The sequence below is a fragment of the Podarcis gaigeae genome (assembly GCF_964106915.1).
Source record: "Podarcis gaigeae genome assembly, chromosome: 3".
Lineage (NCBI taxonomy): Eukaryota > Metazoa > Chordata > Lepidosauria > Squamata > Lacertidae > Podarcis > Podarcis gaigeae.
Genome location: NC_139680.1, coordinates 16,695,429 through 16,720,395, shown reverse-complemented (window position 1 = coordinate 16,720,395; position 24,967 = coordinate 16,695,429). Strand labels below are relative to the sequence as shown.

General features: G+C 42.9%; 1 protein-coding gene and 1 long non-coding RNA gene across 6 annotated transcripts in view; one reads left to right on the top strand and one right to left on the bottom strand.

Moving 5' to 3' along the window:
• Positions 1–24,967, top strand: part of LOC310840758 — a 76,246-nt gene that overhangs the window by 4,570 nt on the left and 46,709 nt on the right. The window lies entirely within an intron of this gene.
• MACROD2 (mono-ADP ribosylhydrolase 2) overlaps positions 11,916–24,967 on the bottom strand; it is a 981,328-nt gene continuing 968,276 nt past the window's right edge. For all 4 annotated transcript variants that reach the window (XM_083730558.1, XM_083730560.1, XM_083730559.1 and 1 more), the window contains 2 exons: positions 22,371–22,439; positions 11,916–16,626 (listed from right to left, as the gene is read on the bottom strand). In XM_083730558.1, coding sequence (XP_083586684.1) covers positions 22,378–22,439 — 62 coding nt within the window. In that variant the 3' untranslated portion in view covers positions 11,916–16,626; positions 22,371–22,377. The remainder of the gene's footprint in view (positions 16,627–22,370; positions 22,440–24,967) is intronic.

The following is a 24,967-nucleotide window of genomic DNA, read 5'->3' as shown; positions in this document are numbered from 1 at the left end:
TGCTGCCAAATATTTACTGCCATTTTCTGAAGGGAGAAGTCCCCGATTTTTTTTTTAGTGGTGTGACCTTCAGCTTTATTGACCATGATAAAATGCACATGCCAGTGCTACCAAAATGCTTTATTGCCCTGCATGAGATAAGCTAAATTACATTCGCTCTCCCAAACTACCGAGCATTCTTGATGGGAGCCCGAAGCATTTCTATTAGGAAACGGCAGGTGCGGGCCAGGAATTAGTAGATGGTTGCCATTTCGAGAAATATTTCACAAAGACCGCCGTCTGCGTTTGACCTTCCCATTGAGCTGCTTATCACAGCCAATAAACCCTGACTCATTAATTAGAGCTGCCCTCCAAACTGAAGGTGCTTCAGACAACAGAGTTTGAAATGGTAGGACTTGCTGGAGACCGGCTGGCTGGGAGCAAAACAACATCTCCTACAAAGCGACTCTATTTCCGGGTAGGGGATGCTATCAGCGTTACATTCATAATTGCTTGGTGCAGCATACAAATTTACCCAGAATACTGCTCAGCTCTGTTAGGAACCAAGTGCCATTCCCCAGAGTAGCTCTTCTCCAGCTAGGAATGTCAAATAAGATTCTGAGCATATGTGGCTAGCATTCGGCAGTTTGTAAGTGAACTCGTGGAAGTTCCTGAAGGTTACTTTTCACTCTCATTGACTGCTGTGAAAATACAGTGATACCTCAGGTTAAGAACTTAATTCGTTCTGTAGGTCCGTTCTTAACCTGAAACTGTTCTTAACCTGAAGCACCACTTTAGCTAATGGGGCCTCCCCCTGCCGCTGCGCCGCTGGAGCACGATTTCTGTTCTCATCCTGAAGCAAAGTTCTTAATCTGAGGTGCTATTTCTGGGTTAGTGGAGTCTGTAACCTGAAGCGAATGTAACCTGAAGCGTATGTAACCCGAGGTACCATTGTATAGGGCTATTCAGAAGAGGCATCCCTCCGTCTGTGTAGATAGCCAATTTGTGGAGAGGACAGCTGGAGATTGTCCGCTGGCTCCCATAATGTCCATAATGTCTGTACATTTGAGTGCAGTGCCAGGAAGGAGAGCTTATGAACATCCCACTATATCCAAATGAGCTCACTTATCCAAAGTTCTTCTCAATGAGTGGGCATCAAGGGAGACTGTAGGGCATAGGGGTGTGATGGGTAGGGGCAGCAGTCGTGGCCCATTAGTTCTTCACTTGTATAGTGTATACCTGGAGGGTTAGAGTGCACCAAGCCTTTATGTCAGCTGCAACAGGGCCAGCTGCTTTGCCAATAGAAGTCCAGAGGGTATTTCGTATTAATTGTATGTTCTCTATGATATGCCTGTTGATTGCAGTGAATAACATACCCAGCAAGGGCAAGCTTTGGTCTTTCAAATTTCACTGGCGCCCTGTCAGGAGTAGGTCAGCAATAAAAAAACACTGGTCTCAGTGAAGTTAACTTTATTCAAAGAAACCGAAACAGCACAGGTCTAGTGGTCACAGCAACTCTTCCCAGTAGGTCTTGCCCCAGTGAAACAGTGAAACAGAATGTCCCTGCCTTCCCACCATTCTCTAAGGCTCCTTCCCCAGAAGCCTAAGGCTCCATTGTCTTGTCTCTTGTTGCTTCACCCTTTACATTTGTCTGCATGTTCTGGGAGACCAGAGAGGAGAGGAGCTGGTCGCAGCAAGAAGGGGAGACTCCCTGGATTCTTCAGCAGCCTACCTCATTTCTGTCTCTTGGCCCCCACTCCTCTCCTGCCTCTGATTCAGGACTGCTCTCTGCCCTAGCCTCTTACTGCTCAATAAACCCTGTTACCTCTTCAGCTTCCAGCACCCCCTCCCAGTCTGTCCTCTGCAGCCAGCCAGGCCACGACACCCCTTGCCTCTCGCCTTCCTTTGTGCTCAATTCACTAGGTCATAGTTGCAGCTCTCCTGCCCTCAATCTACCATCCTTACCCAGATTACCTGACCAAGCAAATCAGCCTTTTGTTGGGTGAGATTCTATACTCTGTGGGTCAGTCAGTTCTCTGGATTCTTTCTTATAAGCCTTACCTATGACTGTTGACCCTGTTGTTCCTGGTTGTGTGTGTCTGGGGCAGGCGGCTGAATTTTCAGGTGTCTGTGGAATAGGTTGAAAGAAAAAAAACAAACCTGCAGGTCATAGTCTGCATGCGTACAAGCACACCAGACGCAAGCAGGCTTCTTTCACTTGCTGAGACAACTCGTAACATTGAGTCAATTCTGAATTGAGCTGAAAGGAGTTTGCCTCGTCACTAATTCCACACCTGTTCTAGCATCAGTGCCAAGCTAAGCCTCTAATCACCTTTTTCTGTGGACTATAAATGCTATTTAAGCTATAACACTTTCTCAAAGGACTGCATCAATGCCTTTCTGACACTGGCGTGAGAAATTTATAATAGAGAGCAGTATCCTTATGCTGGGATTAGGGATGGGTAAATCTGTCTGTTTCAGTTTCTAAATTTTCCATTCTTGGAAAATTTCAGTTGTTCACATTTCTACATCAGTTTGCTTTTTTAAAAAAAGAAGTCTCATGAAAATACACAAGCATTTCGGTGTGTATTTCTTCACAAATACAGAGTTTTGCATGCAATTTTTTCCTAATTCCTAGATTTGTAGTGATAGACTAGTATAGATGGTCTGATCTGTGGGTTTACTTTGGGCGGTATTTCCCCCCCCCCTTTCCTCCCGCCCTGCCTGATGGAACTGAGAGCTGCAGATGGAGCACGAGAGAAAAGATACAGAACTGCAGCAGCATCTTCGTAACTTGGACTTCATTTTGCATGAAAAGTGGTTGTTGCTTGTAGTTATTTAATTGCAGTGTTTCATCAGCTGGTGTCTTGAGCAGCAACTTCTGAAAACGAAGGGCTAAAAACCGGCACTGCTCTCCAAAATTATCTGGTCCCTTTTAACTGCGCATTTCAGTTGGTTGACTAAAATCCCTTATTTTGGCTGCTGATCCCTTATTTTCGAGGCTGCTGGTCCCTTATTTTCAAATCTGTAAGTTGATACCTATGGCACATACACACACACCAACCACATATCTGTCACTAGACACTGGTCCTACCACTGTCAGAAATGCAGAGCAGTTCTCATCCCGACTGCAAAGTTGTCCCCACATGCAGAATTTTGTTTTCCCTCGTGTGAATGAAGTCAACAGTGGCTGACTGATGAATCCCCAGGTGATAACAAAAATGTTGATTATTTATCCCTGTGTGCATGACCTTATACTATGTACTATTGAATTTCATTATATTTCTATCATTCCATTTTATAAGGTCATGCAATTTATTCTGCGTAACAGAGCAATTCTCCCTATTTACTGTACTGTGGCTCCTAACTTGGTGTCATTCACAAATTTCTTCAGATCTCCTTTATGTCCCCAAGGTCACAGCTGTATAAAATAATCACTGAACAGTGACCCCGAGAACTCAGCTGGTTATTTATCTCAAATAAGATAACTTACCTTTTTTCATAACTTTTGTCTCTTTTTTCAAACTATACCATATAGAGCTTCTTGTACATATGTTGATAACCACTTTTGCCAGTTTAAGGAATATTATTTCATGTGAACATGTTCTTCTTCTTGTAGCCGAATAAGATGGTCTTCCATAAACACGGTTTTAAAAAGAGTCCATAAGTGACTGTGGAGGCCAATTCTGGATCCTTCCATAGTAGGTTTCTCGGTGGGAGTTGATTATGGTGAGGCCAAATGTGCCTTCCTCTTAGCTCATTTCTCCTTTTCGCCCTGAGTTTGTGGTTCTTCAAAGTCCATGACACCTTTGGTAAAGGCTGTTTTCCCATTGGAGCGCTCGTAGGCCAGTGTTTCCCAATTGTCAGTGTTTATACTCCATTTTTTAAAGATTTGCCTTGAGAGAGTCTTTGAACCTCTTTTGTTCACCACCAGCATTATCCTTTCCACTTTTAAGTTCGGAATAGAGTAGTTGCTTTGGAAGACGATCATCAGGCATCCAAACAACACAACCAGTCCAACGAAGTTGATGTTGAAGAATCATTACTTTGACGTTGGTGATCTTTGCTTCTTCTAGTACACTGGCATTAGTTCACCTGTCTTCCCAAGTGATGTGTAAAAATTTTCAGAGACACCATTGATGGAATCTTTTAAGGAGTTGGAGATGGTGTTTATAAGTGGTCCACATTTCACATTTAAGGAATATTATTTCATCCGATCATGGATCAGGTACTTTACTAAAGTGCAAATAGAGTAGTTGTGTTTGTATTTACCCCAGCGGAAAGTTATTTGTTGTTTTGAAATGGATATTAATCAGAACATGAGATTAAGCAGAACATTTGTGGTTAGCCTCTCCTCCCTCCAAGAGGGGAGGTGTTGTGGGCGGGACGCGATTTCTGCATCACCCACTCACCTGGCTGGCGCACCACGCCCACAGGTAAGCGCCCAACCGGGCGGCTTGGAGTGGGCGTGGATTGCAGTTTATGTTACTGCTGCGCCAGCCATTCTGCCTCTTTTTCCGCCTTCCCGTTGTGAATCAGGTCCTTCCCTTGCATCTCCTCCGCGAGCTCAGCAGCAAGGAAGCGGCCACGTGGATTTTACTTGGAAGAAAGGAGGCTCTTTCGTCAAGGAAGTTTTGCCTTAGCGTGAGTTATTGGCTGTGCGCTACCCCCATTCAGTTGTTGTGTGCCTGCTTTATTTCTTAGAATTTTCCCCTGTACGCTTTCACCCTGCTTTCTCAATTTAAACCCCACTGCGACTTTGGGACTGCTACTGTGTGTGCTCTGTTTGTGTGTTTGTGTATGCCTGTGTGAGACATCAGCAGCAAGTTATGGGATGTGCACTGACTGGAAATGAAGCAGTGTGACTGCCCCAAAACTTTTGCAAGTGCAAACAGATGTGAAGGGGTATTGTCTGTGGCTGCCTCAATAGCAGCCACCATATGAGCACAACTCATCATGAATGCACACTAAGAAGTAGATCTGGTTGTGTCTGTGGTTCTTCAACGGGTTTCCTTGAAGGAAGCTTGGCAGGTGAACTTTACTGGCATCTTGAATTAACACTATTCTGAATCAGTCCCTGGCTTTCCCTTATCTTTCTCCTTTTCTTATCCATTACTTGAAAGCCCTTTGGGTTCAGCACCTAGCACACCACTTGTGCTAAACAAATGAAGTAGTCAGAGCCTTTGGGCATTCACAAATGTTTAATAAAGTTGCTACAGTTTCTGACGGCATTCATATTACAATATCCAATGTTCTGAGCTGTCTTGAATATGGATTCGCATTGTTTCCCCTGATACACTGGAGTCGTTACAGGAATCATTACAGTCATTGATCATGCACCCATTTTTGTAGCTTGTGGTATTGCTAGTACATGTTTTCCACGGAGAAAACCCTACATTGTAGTGTCAGTGTTTGCTCACCTGAAATGCTAGGAGGCAGGTGTAATAATGTATTATGTGGGAGTTAAAATCCCACTCTTTGATCACGGGAGAAGGCTCACTTTGGCATGCTTCTTTAGACAGTGTTTTTCTTTAGACATGCTTAATAGCATGTTTGTGATCTCAGACATTATCACTGAACTCATTAGCACCACTTCAATGCATAGTACAGCAAAAGGAGATGGTTGAATGAGGATCTATTTTGCCTGGCTAGCTTGTTCAGTTACATGCTTAGCAGAGGAAACCAGAATTTGCCTGCTAAATCCCGGCTAGCCTGCAGGAGGTAGAGCTGGATATATGCTCCGTTGCCATGTATTTATAGCAGGCATAGGCAAACTCGGCCCTCCAGATGTTTTGGGACTACAACCCCCATCATCCCTAGCTAACAGGACCAGTGGTCGGGGGGATGATGAGAGTTGTAGTCCCAAAACATCTGGAGGGCCGAGTTTGCCTATGCCTGATTTATAGTATTAAATGCCTACACGGCCTTCCAACAAGGATAGGGTCAGGGTGACTCAGACTTTAGGACAAGGCTATGAGATGCAGGTGAAGTTGGAGATCCATCCCAAATCCTATTTTTTGTGTAATCAAAGGTTTTCTTCAGTGACGAGTAGTCTGCTGTTTTTGCAGAATCAATGGTTGTGAATATATCAGAAATCTTTCCTCAGGTCATGCATCAAGGCTTGAGGCCAACCAAGCTTTATCTCAGCCACCAAGAGTCTCTGCCATTATTCTTGCCTATATTTGTCTCTCTCCATAGGGGAAGAACCCTGGGAATTGAGGATTAGGCAGTTGGAAGAACAGGAATAGGCAAATCTGTCAGTTTCATTTCATTCAGTTTCTCATTTTCCTCACCACAAATTACATACTCCACATTTCTGCAGCAATATTTGGGTGTTGTTTTTTAGAAAAAAAATGTCAGTGCAGATTTCTTTAGGCAAAGCAATTTCCCCTAATATGAGAGATGCACTGTTATGCACACTTTGCCCTCTTACATGCTTTTTTTTTTTTTTGTAAGCATTACTTGGCTGGAGAACCGCATTGCAAAATTCAGAGATGTGCAAATTTTGAAGGTTGGCTGTGCTTTGGTTTGTGAATTTTTTTGGAAAGTGCAATTTTTGGTAAGTCTGCCTTTAAACATGAACTTAGTCAAATCCCTACTGAGTACTTTTGAGCCTGTCTTCCATGGTTTGGCATTATGTACAAATCACTGGGTATTCTAACTACCTGCCTAACCAAGTCATTTTATCTGTTCGGGGTGGACAGCACAGATAGTTGAGAGCAAGTCTCATTGAAATCAGTGGAAGTTGCTTTTCGCTAAATATGTAGAGGATCTGGTTGCAAGTGAGTGAACACTGCTAGCAGGGGATCAGGGAAAACAATAGGAACAGCATCTTGGAATCCTGGGGATTGTTGTCGGGCAAGGGAGCTGAGAATTCTCTGCTAGTCTATGGCTAGCAGTCTATGACAGATAGTCTATGGCTTTCCCCTTCCTTTTCCTAGAACTACAACTCCCAGGACAGCTTGGGGTGAGGAAGTGGCGATTTTTGAATACGTACAATCAGAAATATTCGCACAGATAGTGGCAGGGGATAGATGGGAAAATAAATGCCAAAGAATCACAAATAAATGGGCATTTTACAGGAACTGGATAGAAAGAGGGGAAGCCAACCCTAACATACAAGCTCGAACGAACAGACTGTGTACATGGATAAAGATATGAAGAAGGAAGGCCTGACCGGGGGTGGGGAGGGCTGGAGTGGGGAGGGAGGAAAAGAAAAGAAAAGTAATCCGGATGGTATTTTGAATTGATTTTGTTATGTAAGCCTTTTTTTCAGAAACCATATATATTAATGTTATGTACCGTATTTTTCGCCCTATAAGACACATTTCCCCCCTCCAAAAATGAAGGGGAAATGTGTGTGCGTCTTATGGGGCGAATGCAGGCTCCTTGGCTTCAGCGATAGCAACGCGAAGCCTCTGAAGCCTGCGCTCCGGAGGCTTCGCGTTGCTTCCGCTGAAGCCAGGAGAGTCTGCTCTTTGAGGCTGGCGGTGGGGAAAGCAGCGCTTCCCCCATCGCCCACCCCAGAGGATGGGGGGCAGCAGGAAGACGCGCGACGCCTTCCCGCTACTCTCCAACCTGGCTTCGAGGCTGGCGGTGGGGAAAGCAGCGCTTCCCCCATCGCCAGCCCCAGAGGATGGGGGGCAGCAGGAAGGCGTGCGATGCCTTCCCGCTACTCTCCAAGCCTCCTGTGGGCTTTTGCGGGAGATGGGGGAATTTCCCCACCTCCCGCAAAAGCAGGCAAAAGCCGTGCGCTCTTTAAAGGGGCTCCGCAGCTTCTGCTGGCTTTTCTACGAGGGGGGGGGAAATTCCCCCACCTCCTAGAAAAGGCTGCAGGAGCCACACACCCTTTAAAGAGCGTGCCACTCTTGGGGGCTTTTCCCCGAGGAGGGAGAAGGGACTGACTGGCCGTTTCAGTCCCTTCTCCCTCCTGGTCGAAAAGCCCGCAGGAGTCACGCTGGGCTCCTGTGGGCTTTTGCGGGAGGTGGGGGAATTCCGCCACCTCCCACAAAAGCAGGGAGAAGGTCTTGGAGTAGCACACAGGCTGCGTGCAGCCTGTTCACTGCTCCCAGAACTGCGGGGGGGGGGAATAATATTTTTTTACTTGATTCCCCCCCCCTGAAAACTAGGTGTGTCCTATGGGCCGGTGCGTCCTATAGGGCGAAAAATACGGTAGTTAGGCATTGTAGTATGAATTAATTTTGTTCTGTATTCTTTGTTTTAAAGAATATATATAATAATGTTATGTTATTAAGCAAATTTAATAAAACAGGAAAAAAGAAGGGAAAAAAAGGAAGTGGCAATTAAGCCAGTTGAACTAGTGATGTCTATATACGCTACATGTTGCTATTGCTACCCTTCACCCAAATTCTGGGAGCTTGTGTTCTGAAAAACAAGCAAGGACTAAGTTCACCTGCAGATGGTCACTGTGTTGCAGGAGGGATTCAAGTGTGCACTGGAGCCCAATATTTGTGCAATTAAAAGTGCATAAAATTGTTCTGTCACCTCAATGCAACAAAGCTACTTAAAAAATAGCAGCAGCTTTCTTCACTTAGGTGAGGAAATGCCTTGAAAAGTGTGGGATAGACAAACGACTAAGGGGAAGACATATAAACACCCCACAAGCAACCCACGATGAATGCTCATTGTCATATAACCACCCCACAAACAAATCACAACAAAGACTCCACAAAGATTTGGCGTAATTGAGTAATGAGCAGAACAGTTGCAATTATTGAAATGAATAGGTTAGTTGATAATCTTAGAAATGGATTGAAAAGGGCCAGTGAAACCTGGTATTGCTAGTTGAGAGGCTATTTGTCCCAAGTGTTTATGTTGAAGCAGAATTCGGATTTGGTCTCGCTACCAAAAGCAGCAGATTTTAATTTGGAAAGTAATAGGCAGGAGCTACCACTGTACAAAAGCAATCAGGCATTGCATGTCATGTAGCCATCCCAGCTGGATGGCTATGCAGCAATATCAAAAGTGCTAAATGTATCCTATGACCTTTTGCTCCTGCTCTCGGGCTCCCCATTTGGATGTATTTATTTTTCTGCAAAACAAACCACTCCATGCCTCTCATGTAGTGTGACCGTGAAAATCTAACTTTTGCCTGTATCCCCTGCACCCTGCCCCTTGCACTCAAGATGGATTTAAAAATAGCTGGGGATTTATGTGCGCCTCAAACCAAACCTGAAAAGTACAAACTCAACACCTTATTTGTGGTATAGGGTGGTATATATATTCAATCAACAAGGAAGGAAGGAAGGAAGGAAGGAAGGATTGGGTGGAGCTGTCAAGGGTAGTTGCAGGCAACACATGGGATGAATGGAAGAATTTTTGACTGTTGAATTGTTCTTACTCTGGGCTTTTAAACAGAGACACAAGAACCACAATGGCAGAAGACTAGAAAAGGTAGAGTCTTCTTTACCAGCATTATCTCATTGAGGAAAAACAGCTAAGGAGCACTTTCGATGCTCAACAAACCTCATCCCAATTCTGGAGTGGCTGTAGAACCAAGCTCTCGTTGTATAATTTTCATTTAGCAAAGTAGATATGGCCTCCTATCGTTTTTGTCCTCTCCCCTGCCCCCCCAGCTGTACTCATGCACATTTGTCAGGCAAGCGGACCAGGATGGGATTTCTAAGGGGAAGAAGAAAACTACCCACCCGAGCTGGAGGATCAGAATAACAATGGAGTCTTAAAATTATCATTGCACTCAAAACAGGGTAGCTGCGTTGATGGAACTTTTGATTCAGAGCTGTTTTGGCTGAATGGTTTTACTTATGGAAATACTTGAGTTTTCTGTGCATCTTGTTTGGCTTTCGTGGAAACGGCTTGCTTTAGACAGCACACTTTGAAATCTGCCGTATGTGAGCTTAGAGCAAAAAAACAACTCCAGCCAGGTTCTTATAACAATTTTGCCTCCCAAATTTGATGTGCGGGAAATTCTTGTCATTGCCCATCAGCAGTAAGCAGGTGGATGTCTTTTTGCATCTGTGTTGAATGTGTTTGGATGTTTGGTGCTGTTTTCTTGCTGGCACGTAGATGTATGTGTGGCAGCCTCTTTGATTGCTTGGAGGAGCTACAGTTCAATTGCAGAGCATCCGCTCTTGCACAAATATGGTCCCAAGTTCTAAATCCCAGACAGATCTCCCTGGACAGAGCCACCGTCTGTCAGTGTTAACCAGAATGAACTTCAGCGCTTCTCAAGCTTGCATCTTCAGTCGTTGTTGGACTACAGTTCCCATCATCCCGTGCTATCAGAACCAGTGCTCAGGGATGATGGGTATTGTAGTCTCACAAGAGCTGGAGACCTAAGTTTGAGAAACACTGATGGATTAATGGTCTGACTTGGTTTAAGACAGCTTCCTATGTTACACCTTTTTAGATCATGTTTGTGTGGCTGTGTTCGGGCTTGCCGATCAGAAGGTCAGTGGTTCGAATCCCCACGATGGGGTGAGCTCCCATTGTTCAGTCCCAGCTCCTGCCCACCTAGCAGTTCAAAAGGACATCAAAGTGCAAGTAGATAAATAGGTACTGCTTTATAGCGGGAAGGTAAACGGCGTTTCCGTGCGCTGCTCTGGTTCGCCAGAAGCGGCTTAGTCATGTTGGCCACATGACCCAGAAGCATGTCTGCGGACAAACGCTGGCTCCCTCAGCCTATAGAGCGAGATGAGTGCTGCAACCCCAGAGTTGTCTGCGACTGGACTTAATGGACCTGTACCTTTAACTTATATAGGGACGCGGGTGGCGCTGTGGGTAAAACCTCAGCACCTAGGACTTGCCGATCGCATGGTTGGCGGTTCGAATCCCCGCGGCGGGGTGCGCTCCCGTCGTTCGGTCCCAGTGCCTGCCAACCTAGCAGTTTGAAAGCACCCCCGGGTGCAAGTAGATAAATAGGGACCGCTTACCAGCGGGAAGGTAAACGGCGTTCCGTGTGCTGCGCTGGCTCGCCAGATGCAGCTTGTCACACTGGCCACATGACCCGGAAGTGTCTGTGGACAGCGCTGGCTCCCGGCCTATAGAGTGAGATGAGCGCACAACCCTAGAGTCTGGCAAGACTGGCCCGAATGGGCAGGGGTACCTTTACCTTTACCTTTTTACCTTTAACTTACCTTTCTCTTATAACTAAAAAACAGGGAAATGTTGGGCTACTATATTTGAGAAATTCTGGGGTTTCTGTTTTGGAACTAGACCCATCAACTACCAGATATCGGCTTGTTGCACGTTTTATACTTCATAGTGTAGAGCATAGCATACTGACAATCCTACAGCTACCTTCTTTTTCCAGCCCCTTGAGAAGGCAAACTTCCCTTGGCTTACTTGAGAATTGAGTTGGCAAGTAACAAGCATCATTGGAGAATGTGTGGGATAAACATTGCCACTGGTAATTTTTCAAGAGCTCATAACTCTTTGGCATGTGCTCTTTCTCAGGCTATGTGCCTCCCACCTGCCCTTCATGCAGACAAAGGAAACAAGCAAACCACCAACCATAAAACAAAATTTGAGCTGATTCAGGCAGCTGTCAAAGCACTTTGGGATGAGGCAGGCTGTTTCTTGAAGCATTGAATTGGTGTCTGAATCAATTCTTGTGATTGGTGCACACACTTCTGTGTTGGTATAGATTCAGATATTTCAGCAATACTTTTGATGATCTCAGGGTGAGAGTGTATTGTTGGTGAAAGCAGCTATACTAAGGCCAGAACTTTCAAGAGTGGTGAGAATTTTGTGCATCAGGATTCATATTTAAATAATGTTCTCTATAGCTTTTGCAATATTTTTCGATATTTGAATAATCTCCAAACATCACGAGCACTCTTTCTTCAGGGAAAACATCAATGACAATATTGATAGGACTAAACTCAATGTTAAATAGCACAGAGCCCATGGAACACACATTTTGCAAATCTGGGAAGGAACACAAGCAATTCAGCTTCAATCTCAGAACAAGTTTTATTCTGATTTTGTTTTTCACAAACATTTTAGTATGAAGGCATCATTTGTTAGAGTTTTCAGTTATGTATGGCACAGACAAAAGGAAAAGAACAGATTCATCAGCAAGTCCAGCATTTAAATGTCAGATTAACAAAAGAGGCTTGTGTTAACCCTATTTAGCAGTCTATATTAGAAGATATTTTGCAAGCAAGAGACTACATTTATTTGCATTGAAGTAAAAACATATTTTTGATCAAGAAAATTACATTTTTTTTCTGACTTTCTTTATATCACAAATGTCAGGGTAAGGCAAATCCTTGATGAATTGTATGATAAAAATCCTATTTCCCAAGAAAATATATCCAACATATTTTGCTAACTTTGTCATTTTAAAAGCAAAGCGAACATGCACTGCATAAAGAGAAATGTCTTCTTTGAAATCAAGTGCATAAGCAGAACAGTGTTAATTCACAAAAGAGGCTTTTCAGTGCTTCAGGGAGAGATTTACAGTTAGCTGCAGTGAATAGTATGCGGTCCAATATTAGAGAAAGTAATGTCCCAGACATCTCATCTGTAAACTTTTTATGTAAAGGAAACTTGTCAATCATCAGAACAGTTGCTAGCATAGTCTCCCCCCTCAGTGTAGAAATGAGGACATGAAAAGGACACCTAGGAACAATAACGTTAAGATAATAGTTTTTGGATGCAAACACAAGTAATATAGGGCCTCTGTTCTCCATGTGCAAAGTATTGTGAAGGCTGTCAGGATGGGGGGTGGTATATCTTTTAGATGTCAGTAAAACTTGGTGTTAATGTAAGAGTTCACACATTTTAATATCTTCTATAGAGCCTACTGTGCGCGTGTTTCTCTAAGCTCTAACAGAATCTACTCAGGCTGTATTAAGAGTGTTCTGTGTGCAGCGGTAGCTGAGAAAATGGGAATTGTATTATTGCCTGCATTATTTAGTTTAAAAACGCCCACCCCGCCTGACCTGAAAGCACATACAGCCCTACAGTCCCAAATGAGAAAATCGTAAGTCACAGAGTCAAATCTGACACCAGACTGTTGCGATTTAATCGACCTTCCCCACCTTTGTCGTCTGAGATTCTGTGTTTGCTTCACACTTCGTGATAGCATCCTGAGGCAAAACTTTCAGAAAGAAGCACCACTGTTAAGGAGGACCAAGGTTAAGTGGAAATGGCAATGAAATTACTGCCATGTGCAATGGGGGCGGGGGGCGGATAGGCTCCGATCCAAGTATTTTGGTAGTTAATTATGTCGCGCACCTCTCCATTTTCAGTAGAAGTTCAAACAGCTTTTCGTGTCTCTGCATATTTTTCTACATTCCTCTATTGTCTAGCCTGGTCCCCTTTTTGTCTGCTTTCTAAAACTTAATCACAATGCTGTCTGAGGGGATTTAGATGCCAGCAGGCTTTGGTTCTCCACTACATACAGAGATGAGGCTTTTTAGAGGAATAATTTGCTGCTGCTGTGCACTGGCCCAGTTGGATACCACCTACAGGCACACTCGCCAAGCAGCACCAAACATATGGCTAAGGGTGGAGGCATGGTCTGGATTTAACCCCGTGCATCTCCAAGCTCATGTCCAGCTTTGATATTTTCTGTAGAATCTACTGTGTGAATCTACTTCTAACTAAGCTCTTTAAAAAAAGCTACTTAGGCTGCATAAGCATGTGCCTGTATAGCACAAGCCAAAAGAAAATGGGAAACTATATTATTGCGTGCACATTGCTTATTTTCAAAAACACACGGGGAGGAATTCAGCTTCACTTTTCCGATTGTTCTGCCAGGAACCTGCTGGATAGAACCATCTCCCCTATCTTCACCCTATGTGCTGTTCCAGGGGTTCCAACCAATTCAAGGGGTGCTTGGTGGGGCACGGGGAACCTCATTGCACAAGCAGAGGTTCTTGTGCATGGCTTCCACTGATGGGACTCCTTAGTCGAATCTCGCCCATACAACTTTACAATCCCATATGGAAAAAAATTGGCTCACATGATGTAACATTCCAAATTATGGCTTACTGGGCTTCTGGAGAGTTCACAGTTGCTCTGTTATTTATTATTGAATTTATATACTGCTTTGTTCCTCTCCACTCTCTTTTTTACTGCCACGTCATGCAGAGCTAAGCTGAAGTTTGGCTGAGCATATCAACTCGACTGAGGGCTCGTCCACACTTCCACTTGCCCCATGTGGTTTCCCCCTTGCCTCTCTCCTTTCCTGGGCAAAACCTGCTCCTTAGTGCTAAATTGGAGGCAACGTCAATCTGGAGAAAACCCAAATTGCCATTTGCTCCAATTGAGCATAAAGAATGGTTTTCCCTAGAGGAAGGCAGCAGGGCAGGAAGTGTGGATAAGTAGTGAGACGCATGTGAGTCATTAAAGGGTATCATTTAGGTAGCCCCATGTGTTGTGTGTGGGATTTTTACAAAGCCCTACCACCTCAAATTGGATCAAATTGGGCAAGGTAATCCATTCTCTGACGGCTGCTTCCACATGCAGATTGCTTCTGCTTATTTGGGGTGTGTCTTGTGACATATAGCTTGCTAGTCCTTCGATCACAGTACATGGAATCTACCAGAAACGATAAATCAACACAAAGAGAAGGGAGGTGGGGCAGAAAACATAAAAAAGATACTTCTGATTCCAGTTAGCAGGAATGGAAAAGAAGAGGCACAGGAGCTCCACAGGTATAATGGGAGACTAAAATACATTCTTACTAAGTATAGCAAAATATCAGACGACATGGATTTAAATGTAACCCATACAATTTATTATACAGGGAACCTAGGTTCATATTAATTATATTAATGCCTGTGTGATTCCAGATGGGAAAAAATCTTACTTTCTGGACATCACCGCAACGGATGGTTGAAAATGACAGGTGGAATTAGCAATAGACGATGCCATCTTTTCATAGCACAGTGTTTCTTCCCCCTGCCCAGACATAAATGTTGCTTAATTGGCAACACAACTATAGATCACAATGGAAACAGCAGCCTTGGCTTGGTAACCCACCTACGTGGCATGCGGTAAACTAATTCATATTTCCATATACAATAGTGGAAGCTTAAAATATGTTTACTGCTTTGTTACAAATTCAAGTTGGCAAAACTGGAAGAAAAAGAGTAGGGCTGAGAGATTTTAGCTGAATTTCACACACACACACACACCCTACACCTTTATTGTTTGGGGTTGTTGCTGTTGTTTTGAAAATTCCTAAAATTATTTTAGGACTGTGGAGGATGGTGTCTATGCATAATAAGTTAAACCAGAATCTCATAATGTAAAAACATTCCTCTAATTGTTTTTAACAGCAGTTGGAAAATAGTTTTCAGAATATCAAACCATGGACTCATGCTGTGTGTTCTTTCAATCTTGCAAGTAGGGTATCATTTTAATTTACAGTGTGGTTGAAAAATGAATGTAAAATTCTTGTTTTTAAGTCGAGCACAGCATTTGCGAGCAGAACAGATGACATATGGTACAACATTCGTCACCAAATAACTGTTAATTGCATTTTTATGTATTAAAAAGTGTGCATATGCAGTTGAAAATATAACAAGAGTTGACAAGAAATTGTTAAAGCCAGAAGCCACATTTTATAATGTGCTAGATGCAGAATATCAGCTCTCCCTCTCATCAGAGGGCACCAAACGTGATAGTAATGTTCCATATCTTAACTGACCATTACTAGACAATGAAATATTGGGCCATGTGGCAACATAATTGGGGTACAAAAATGTTTCATGCCATGAGTAGTTTAGCAAAGGATTTGCTAACTACGGAAATTGATTGTCATATGAAAAGTTAAGTTAGTCTAGAAACTCCATAGCCTATGTCTTTTTCTTTCTTTTTTTGCACTCATGAGTAACCTCATACATCCATAATGGATAACTTAAAATGCACCCGACAGCCAATTCAATTATCCCTACATGAAGTGTACTGAAAAACACAGGAGTTGCAATGCTTGCAAACCTCTTATCAGATGGATTGGCTCAATCATATGGAGAATCTCCATATGGAAATATTTTCCAACCTCTGGTTTACATAAGGCTACCTGCAGGCAACTTCAGCAACACCAGAAATGTTTGTTTGAGCAGTTTCCACATGGTAGCAGTAATATCTGACATAAGGGTCCTAAAATCTCCATTCACACGCCTCTATGCATTTCTAGTTCTTATACTTTCCCCGCTGCCTGTAGAAAAGTATAACAAGCCGAACACTACGAGGCACCGGCCTTGACAGGCTGACAAGTACCAGTATGGCAAAGGATACAAACATTCCCCTAGACCTCTGAGGATTTCTAACAATGTTTAAAGGTGATTCGTGCATGTTGCCTTGAAGAGGTATTAGAGCTGAGAAATAATATTTAGGGCGTGTGTGTGGACATATTCTGCAGAGGGGCTTAGATTTTCAAAAGAAGATGAAAAACATACAGGGTCGAAGCAAAGAAGATTGAACCAGGACATTGTAACCAAAGTAGAGAAGCGTCATGTTGTGTACTGAACAAAACAAAACAGAGAAGAGAAATGAATGTAAAGGATCCTTGTCCTTAGTCCCCCTCCCCCCACCCCTCACTCTCCTTGATGTGCTGTTGTCTGCTAGTCATAAAGTTGTTATATAGTGCACCAGGGACTGCAGTTCTTGTTCCACTCTCCTCTTCTCTTCTTCTCTCATCATGGTCGTCTGCAGGGATGGAAATAATAATAATGATATTGATAATAATAATTTATTTATTTATACCCCACCCATCTGGTTGGGTTTCCTCAGCCACTCTGGGCGGCTTCCAGCAGAACACTAAAATACAAAAACCTATTAAACATTAAAAGCTTCCCTAAACAGGCCTGCCTTCAGATGTCTTCTAAAAGTTTGGTAGTTATTTTTCTCTTTGACATCTGGTGGGAGGGCATTCCACAGGGCGGGTGCCACTACCAAGAAGGCCCTCTGTCTGGTTCCCTGTAACTTGGCTTCTCACAGCGAGGGAACCGCCAGAAGGCCCTCGGTGCTGGACCTCAGTGTCCAGGTAGAATGATGGGGGTAGAGACGCTCCTTCAGATATACTGGACTGAGGCCGTTTAGGGCTTTAAAGGTCAGCACCAACACTTTGAATTGTGCTAGGAAACGTACTGGAAAGAAAACAACTCATCATGAAATTACTGTAATGTCACAGAACTCTACAGGACCACCGACGACATACTTTTACCTGTGTTTTCGGAAGGCAACTTCTGACATTACATTTTAGTAGTCCTGGCTTTGCAAATATGTGGAGGAGAAACTGAGGAGCAGCTGCCTCCTGGACCCTTCTGTTTGGTGGTTTGGCTCTGGCCTGCATTCTGCACCATCAAACTTTCCGGCTTAACTTAAGGATTTCTAATTTTGGAACTGGGGCATAAGCTTTTTCCATATACAGTAGTACCTCGGGTTAAGTCCTTAATTCGTTCAGGAGGTCCGTATTTAACCTGAAACTGTTCTTAACCTGAAGCACCACTTTAGCTAATGGGGCCTCCCACTGCTGCCGCACCGCTGGAGCATTATTTCTGTTCTCATCCTGAATAGAGGTACTATTTCTGGGTTAGCAGAGTCTGTAACCTGAAGCGTATGTAACTTGAAGCATATGTAACCCAAGGTACCACTGTAGTTTTCAGGTTGTATGCTATTCACTAAGAAGTTACCGGAACATCTTCTCACCTCTCTGCAAACTTGGTGCAAACAAATCGGGATGGATGCTCAATAAGCAGTAAGTCCAAGTAAGGAGTTAAAAAACATTAACAAAAAAAGTCCTAAGCGTGCACCAACAGCAGCCAGCTTTGTCTTATGAATGCCGGTCACACAGGTGCAACAGTGGGACAAATTGTAATTAATTGTAATTGGGTTGCACCGTTTTTGTGGGTGGAGATGCTTGTCTCGCAATGAAATGAGCATGGCAGTGAGCTAGTAGATGCATATTACAAATGCAGTATTTGCTATCCTTTGTGACATCCATATTTTTAACCACCAGCATTACCATGAACTATTGCACTTAATTATGAGGATGTTAGAAACTGATTATCACAGAGTAATTAAATGGTGAGCTTGCATCCAAAGCATTATTAGCATCAGTTATTAATTTTGAATCACCTTGAATTATCTTCGTGGTGCATCATAAAGCTTATGCTTCCTTTTTTTGATTAGCTTTGTGGGGACTGAAAGGAAGAGAGTGATCTCATCTGCTTAGAACGTGTGTTTCTAGCCGTCACAAAGTTCTAATCTTTTGCCTACTTGCTATTTTTAAAAGCTTCTGCGGGCGAAAGTGGAAGGACTCTGAGAAACATCACATAATGATATAAAAATGAATTAGAGATAGCTTTTTTTGTTTTGTTTTTTTAAAAAATGGCTTATTCAATTAGTGATTCCTTATAGTTTCTTTAGTGCAGATGACAAAAGCTTTTTGATCAGACAAGGCGATAACACTAGACTCTGTAAAAGGTCTGCAGTGAAAGGGATTATTTGTTCTGAAGTTTCCCCCGTCTTTCTGAGCTTTTTCTCTGCATATACAGGCATACCTGGCTGGGTTCCTCTCTCCTCCTCCAGGCTTCTTTGCTATTACGTTATCTTTTATTATAAGTAAGTAATTATACTGCTTCATGTTTGGTTAAGTATTATTTTATCCTGTCTTCCATCTCTTCAACTCACTACACTGCATGAGTTTCTCATATATTTTATCCGTGTCCTTCATTCCCCCAATTTCTTGTTACATGTATATTATCTTTTCACTACTTTGTCAATATCTATCTCATCTTAAGATGCCAAAGAATGAATGAGCCTTTCGGCTGAACAGACAGCACCTTTGTCTTTTAAGTAGAGTTTCCTGTTTCAACCAAACTGGGAAACTGGTTAAGGGCCTCAGAACAAACAAGAATATTAAGCCAACTTCCAACCATGGCTGGTAATAACTTCAGTGTTAAACTACAGTTAGTAGAAGGCTTTCTGGCTTTTTTGTGTGGCTCACATGAGGAGAGGAGGGAAGAACCTGTTTGTGTGGCCAAACGATGGCATTCGTACCTGTCAGGGACGCAGCGGGAGCGCAGGGAGGGGAGGAGATGGAGAGCGAGGGGGAGCAATCCGAGGGCAGCGCAGGAGAAGATGACAGTAGCCCGAGAGATTCCATGAGCCTCTCCAGCGAATCGGAAGATTCACAGAAGGGGGCGCCGGTGGCCAGGGCAAGGGGGGCCCCAAGGGGGACACCCCAGAAGCAAGGGGCCAGCGGGGACTCCCAGAGCAGCAGTTGGAAATCAGGACCAGCTTCCCCACCAGAGCGTAGTGGGGGGGGAGGAGTCCCAGGTATCGGGGCCAGCGGATTCACCACCAGCGAGAGAAGATGAGTCAGGATTGACCACGCCTCCATCGGAGAGCGGGGGAACGGTCAAGAGGAAGGTTGCCGGTTGGGCGCGCGCACCAAGTTCAAATGTACAGGCGAGCGGCACAGCAGGTAGCCCGGATAGGGAGCCAGGTCCTAAAGCCCGCCGGAAGGAGGGGCAAGAATCAGGGGGGTCAGCGTCAGAAGAGTCCAGAAAGGATGAAACCCCAGCGGGCAGGAGGGCCCAGAGGAGGAAGGAGCTAAGCAAGAGGTGGAGCAAGGCTAGAGTCTTAAACTGGTGTGGAAGGGGAGGAGATTCAGACGGAGCTTCGCCGGTCTAGGGTTTAAGACGTAGAGCTGCACGCTGCGGCTTTGAAATGAAAACTGAACGTCAGTAAAGACTTTTGTACAGAACTACAGCCGGGCATGGGTCCTCTGTGAGCTGGGATCTAGGGGCGGCTCTGACAGTACCTCAGCTTATTATACCGAGATAGGAGTGTCTGTACTTTTGTCCATTCTTTCCTTTGTTTTGAATAAACATTTATTTAAAATATCTGTATTTATACGTGTGCACAAGTTGCCCGACCTTCTAGTGGAGACTTTAAGGCAGCAATCCTACCTGAACATAGTTCCTATTAAACTCAGTGAGACTTATTTCTTAGCCTATATGCACTGTAAACAAATTTTCACTTACAATATAAAAATAAATGAATTGTGGTTGCCGTCTCTGCAACCCTGGTCAAGTCTATCTAACCATGGCTAATACATGAGGTATTGAGGTACAAGAGTAGGTTAAGTTTTGAATCATTGCTCCCACCTTCTGCAAATCAGATATTTTTATTTCCTCGAGAATGAAACATACAAAGATTCAATGGAATTGGCTAATAACTTTCTTTTTTTCTTTTTATTTCTTTTTTGCTTGTTAATTCCACCTGATATCTCCTAATGCATATATTTGTGGGGAAAATAAATAATTCAATTCACTACTCAGTGAAGAAGAGTGTCTTTCCATTTAGATGAAAGCAATTTATAGAAACTAGTTATATTTTTCTGCTCAATGGAGGTCATAGCCTTTCAAACTATTTCTAAAATGGCAAGCACTTGATAGCTTTATTTTTAGTATATAAATGCTGAGAGAGAGAATGAAAATGAATTAGATAGTGAAACTGAAAAGAATTTCAGTGTAGCATTTTAATTGTTATGCTGTGTGTGGCCTCCCCTCCTTTTTGCCTGACAACTTTTTAAACGGAGGCTATAGCAGGGCCCTATTTCTTTCTCTCATCCGCAGCTCTGCAGTATATTGTCAATATACTGACAAGGACAAAAAGGTACACATAGTAATAAGACGCTTTGAAAATCTCTGTGACAGAACTGCCACTGTTACAAAGCTTCTATATTTGGTTTTGAGATACACAAAATCCCATTATGGGTGTAAATAACTCATCACGGTCTATATGATATTGGTATCTTGTAACAAGCATTACAAAAGAATGGTAGAAACGGATTTGTTTCTGTGTGTCTCTCTGTGTGTAGTACCCATCTTCCAAAGTGCTCTCAAAACTGCATTTTATAATTAGAGTGTGACAGGAATTTGTCTTATTTCAGCAAGCCACAGGTTGTTGTCTTTCTATCTAGGAATGCAGCTGATATGTGTGTGCTAATATTTGTGAGTAATTATTATTATTATTTTATTTATTCTGTAACCAAACTCTGAATTGGCACATCTTTTAGGACAGTTCAAAAGCCAGTCTACTGCAAAGATTAATTCTAGCCAGTATGTATTGCTTATCATCTTCCTAAGCTGTAATTCAACATGCTCATTCTGCAGTGCTATTTTTCTAGAAGAACTCAGCAAGAACATCTCCCTTGTTCTCTTAAAATGGCAATGGCATTCACCTGAGAGGTGCTGGAACTGAGTTCCGGTGAGTTCCAGCTTTAAAAAAGTCATCATTCTTAATTGCTCACATTGCTTTTGCTGGAGTTTTGTTGGTCTAATACACACACAAACATGTTGTGAACCTCCCTGTGATCTTCAGATGAAGGATGGTATGCAAATAAATCAAATATACATATCTAAGGGGTTGCCAAGCTTTTGGGGCCGTAGGGCATGTCAACCGAGGAAACAGACACAGACACAACACAACTTATTCTGTTGGCAACAATAGAATGCTTCTTTCAAGAATAAACTGAGCAAGAATCAGGTGGAAGAAATCCTGTGAGTTCAAGCAAATGTCTGCCTGGGCACATCTGTGCCCATGGGTCCCACTTTGGTGACCACAGAATACATCCTCTCTTGGGATGTCATCCAGAACGTTGTTACCGGATTTATTTGGCAACTAATTTCCATTTTTAATATATATATATATATTTAAAATTGTATGTAGGTCACATTGCTGTAATTCTAGACATGCTTAACTCGGAATACGTCCTATTAAACTGAATGTCTTCTGAGAGGACATGTGTAGGATTTCATGGTTAATCGTAGACCACTTTAAACCCTTTACCTCTACATTTCTGTATATACAGTAATATACAGAGAAATGATCACTCATTTTCATGGGTAGGATATTATAAAGTTCAGACACAGTAGTGGCATATCTGCTGTAGCAGAATCTCTCCCCACCCCTTTTGCATGTGAAGTGATGTCATGGCCAATTCAGAAAAAGCATTATTTTCCTTCATCACATAGATAAATGGAAGGTGAATCTGGCATGACTCTGAAACAACTAGCAGCTGTGTCTGAAATGGTGGCAGCTCTTCTTTTCTTTTTTTTCAATTCTCTGCAAACATGAAAATGGTTGCAGCTGTAAAGTTTGGTTCACACCAGTTATTTACTCAGATACTCATATAATGGAGTTCTGTTGCCCATACATATCTTCAGCCCTTGACAGCTGGGACTGAATTTGTGATTGGCACATATACAATCTCCTGAATTTTAGAATTCTGGAATGTAAGTATGATTCATGCTCTTTTTCTTTTGTTTTTCTTGGCTTCTACAGGCCCAAAACTTGCAGAAAGACTATACATGAATCATACATGAGCCAGCTAATGAAAAGAAAAAATGATGACAGAAAAGAAAAGTGAATTGACTTACCTACAAATTAATTGTCTGTCTGGGTTTCTGTAGGTTCATCTGTGTCTTCAGCCTGACTAGTCATTTCAACTACAAATTAAATAGTAGTAAGATTATACTTTTGCACATTTTTATTAGCACTAGTAACTGAACTATATCCTTATTTTCAGAGCAATCCATTGCATTTCCAAACATCAATATGTAATACAAATTCATCTGAACTGCTAGCACTTCTATGAGAAGTTCCACACCTCAAAGCCCAATTCCACTTTTTTAAAATAGGAATGTTGCTATAATTGCTGTGAATCTGGCACCCTCCAACCCCCAATTTGAAATACCACCTTTGATATTACCGCTAATGTTATTTGGTGCAATTTTTACATGAAGAATATTCAGATGTTGCAATGTTTTCGTTTCCAATCTCACAAGATTGGGAAAATCCAATAGCTGCATCACAGCAGGACCTGATAGGCAAAACAGTATTTATCAAGCACTACAGTCAAATGCTATATAATGCAGGTCCAGGCAGCAAGTATGCTTCCCACTTTATTTCCTTTATTCGCCATGAGCTCCTTCATCGCCTGACTACTGAAGAAATGCTCTGAGATACAGGCCACAGAGCCCTACACAGGGATGATTCTCTGAGCTGCTACTCTATGCAGAAGAATTTGCACAGGCACCCAAGACATGCTGTTGTTATTATTTTTCCTTGCTCCATTAATATCTCACAATGGGTTACAGCAATTTTAATACAATTAAAATAGAATTTTAAAAACAAATTACAGTCACAAGAATAGGGTGGCTCCTTTATACCGTATTTTTCTATTTATAAGACGCCCCCTATTATAAGACTCAAAATTAAGAAAATGTACTATGCACTATCCAGCTGAACTATTAAAATTTTTAAAAGATGATGCTGTTAAGGTGCTACACTCAATATGCCAGTAAGTTTGGAAAACTCAGCAGTGGCCAAAGGATTGGAGAAGTCTACATCCCAATCCCAAAGAAGGGCAGTGCCAAAGAATGCTCCAACTACCGCACAATTGCACTCATTTCACACGCTCGTAAGGTTATGCTTAAAATTCTACAAGGAAAGCTCAAGCAGTATGTGGACCGAGAACTCCCAGAAGTGCAAGCTGGATTTTGAAGGGGCAGAGGAACCAGAGACCAAATTGCAAACATGCGCTAGATTATGGAGAAAGCTAAAGAGTTCCAGAACAAAATCTACTTCTGCTTCATTGACTATGCAAAAGCCTTTGACTGTGTCCACCACAGCAAACTATGGCAAGTTCTTAAAGAAATGGGAGTGCCAGATCACCTCATCTGTCTCCTGAGAAATATCTTATGTGGGACAAGAAGCTACAGTTAGAATTGGATATGGAATAACTGATTGGTTCAAAATTGGGAAAGGAGTACAGCAAGGCTGTATATTGTCTCCCTGCTTATTTAACTTATATGCATCATGCGAAAGGCTGAGAATTGCCGGAAGAAATATCAACAACCTCAGATATGCAGATGACACAACCTTGATAGCAGAAAATGAGGAGGAATTAAAGAACCTTTTAATGAGGGTGAAAGAGGAGAGCGCAAAATATGGTCTGAAGCTCAACATCAAAAAAACCAAGATCATGGCCACTGGTCCCATCACCTCCTGGCAAATAGAAGGGGAAGAAATGGAGGCAGTGAGAGATTTTACTTTCTTGGGCTCCATGATCACTGCAGATGGTGACAGCAGTCACGAAATTAAAAGACACCTGCTTCTTGGGAGAAAAGCAATGACAAACCTAGACAACATTTTAAAAAGCAGAGACATCACCTTGACGACAAAGGTCCATATAGCTTAAGCTATGGTTTTCCCAGTAGTGATGTATGGAAGTGAGAGCTGGACCATAAAGAAGGCTGATTGATGAAGAATTGATGCTTTTGAATTATGGTGCTGGAGGAGACTCACTGGAAGGACAGATCCTGAAGCTGAGGCTCCAATACTTTGGCCACCTCATGAGAAGAGAAGACTCCCTGGAAAAGACCCTGATGTTGGGAAAGATGGAGGGCACAAGGAGAAGGGGACAACAGAGGACGAGATGGTTGGACAGTGTTCTCGAAGCTACCAGCATGAATTTGACCAAACTGTGGGAGGCAGTGGAAGACAGGAGTGCCTGGCATGCTCTGGTCCATGGGGACACGAAGAGTCGGATACGACTAAACGACTAAACAACAACAACTATGCGCAATCTGTGTATAAGACAACCCTTTATTTTAAACTTCAAAATTTTAGGAAAAAATATAGTCTTATACACAGAAAACTACAGTATATATCATTCATGGGCCAGGGAAAGAGGTGTGTCTTCAACATACAAGAAAAACTACAGAATGGAGGTGCTGGATGCACCTTGGTGGAGCTGCCAAAGAGAATACCGCCTCCCAGTCTTCCCACCGCACCAGAGCTCCTGAGGGTGGTGGAACTGCCAAGAGGGCTCACACTGCTGATCTTAAAAGTGGAGAGGGTGTGAACGGAAATAGGCGATCTTTCAAACAATTGCAGCCTAAGCCATTTCAGGCTTTTTAAACACTGATGTGTTTGAATTCGGCCATGCAACTCTTTCAATTTGGAACTGGGT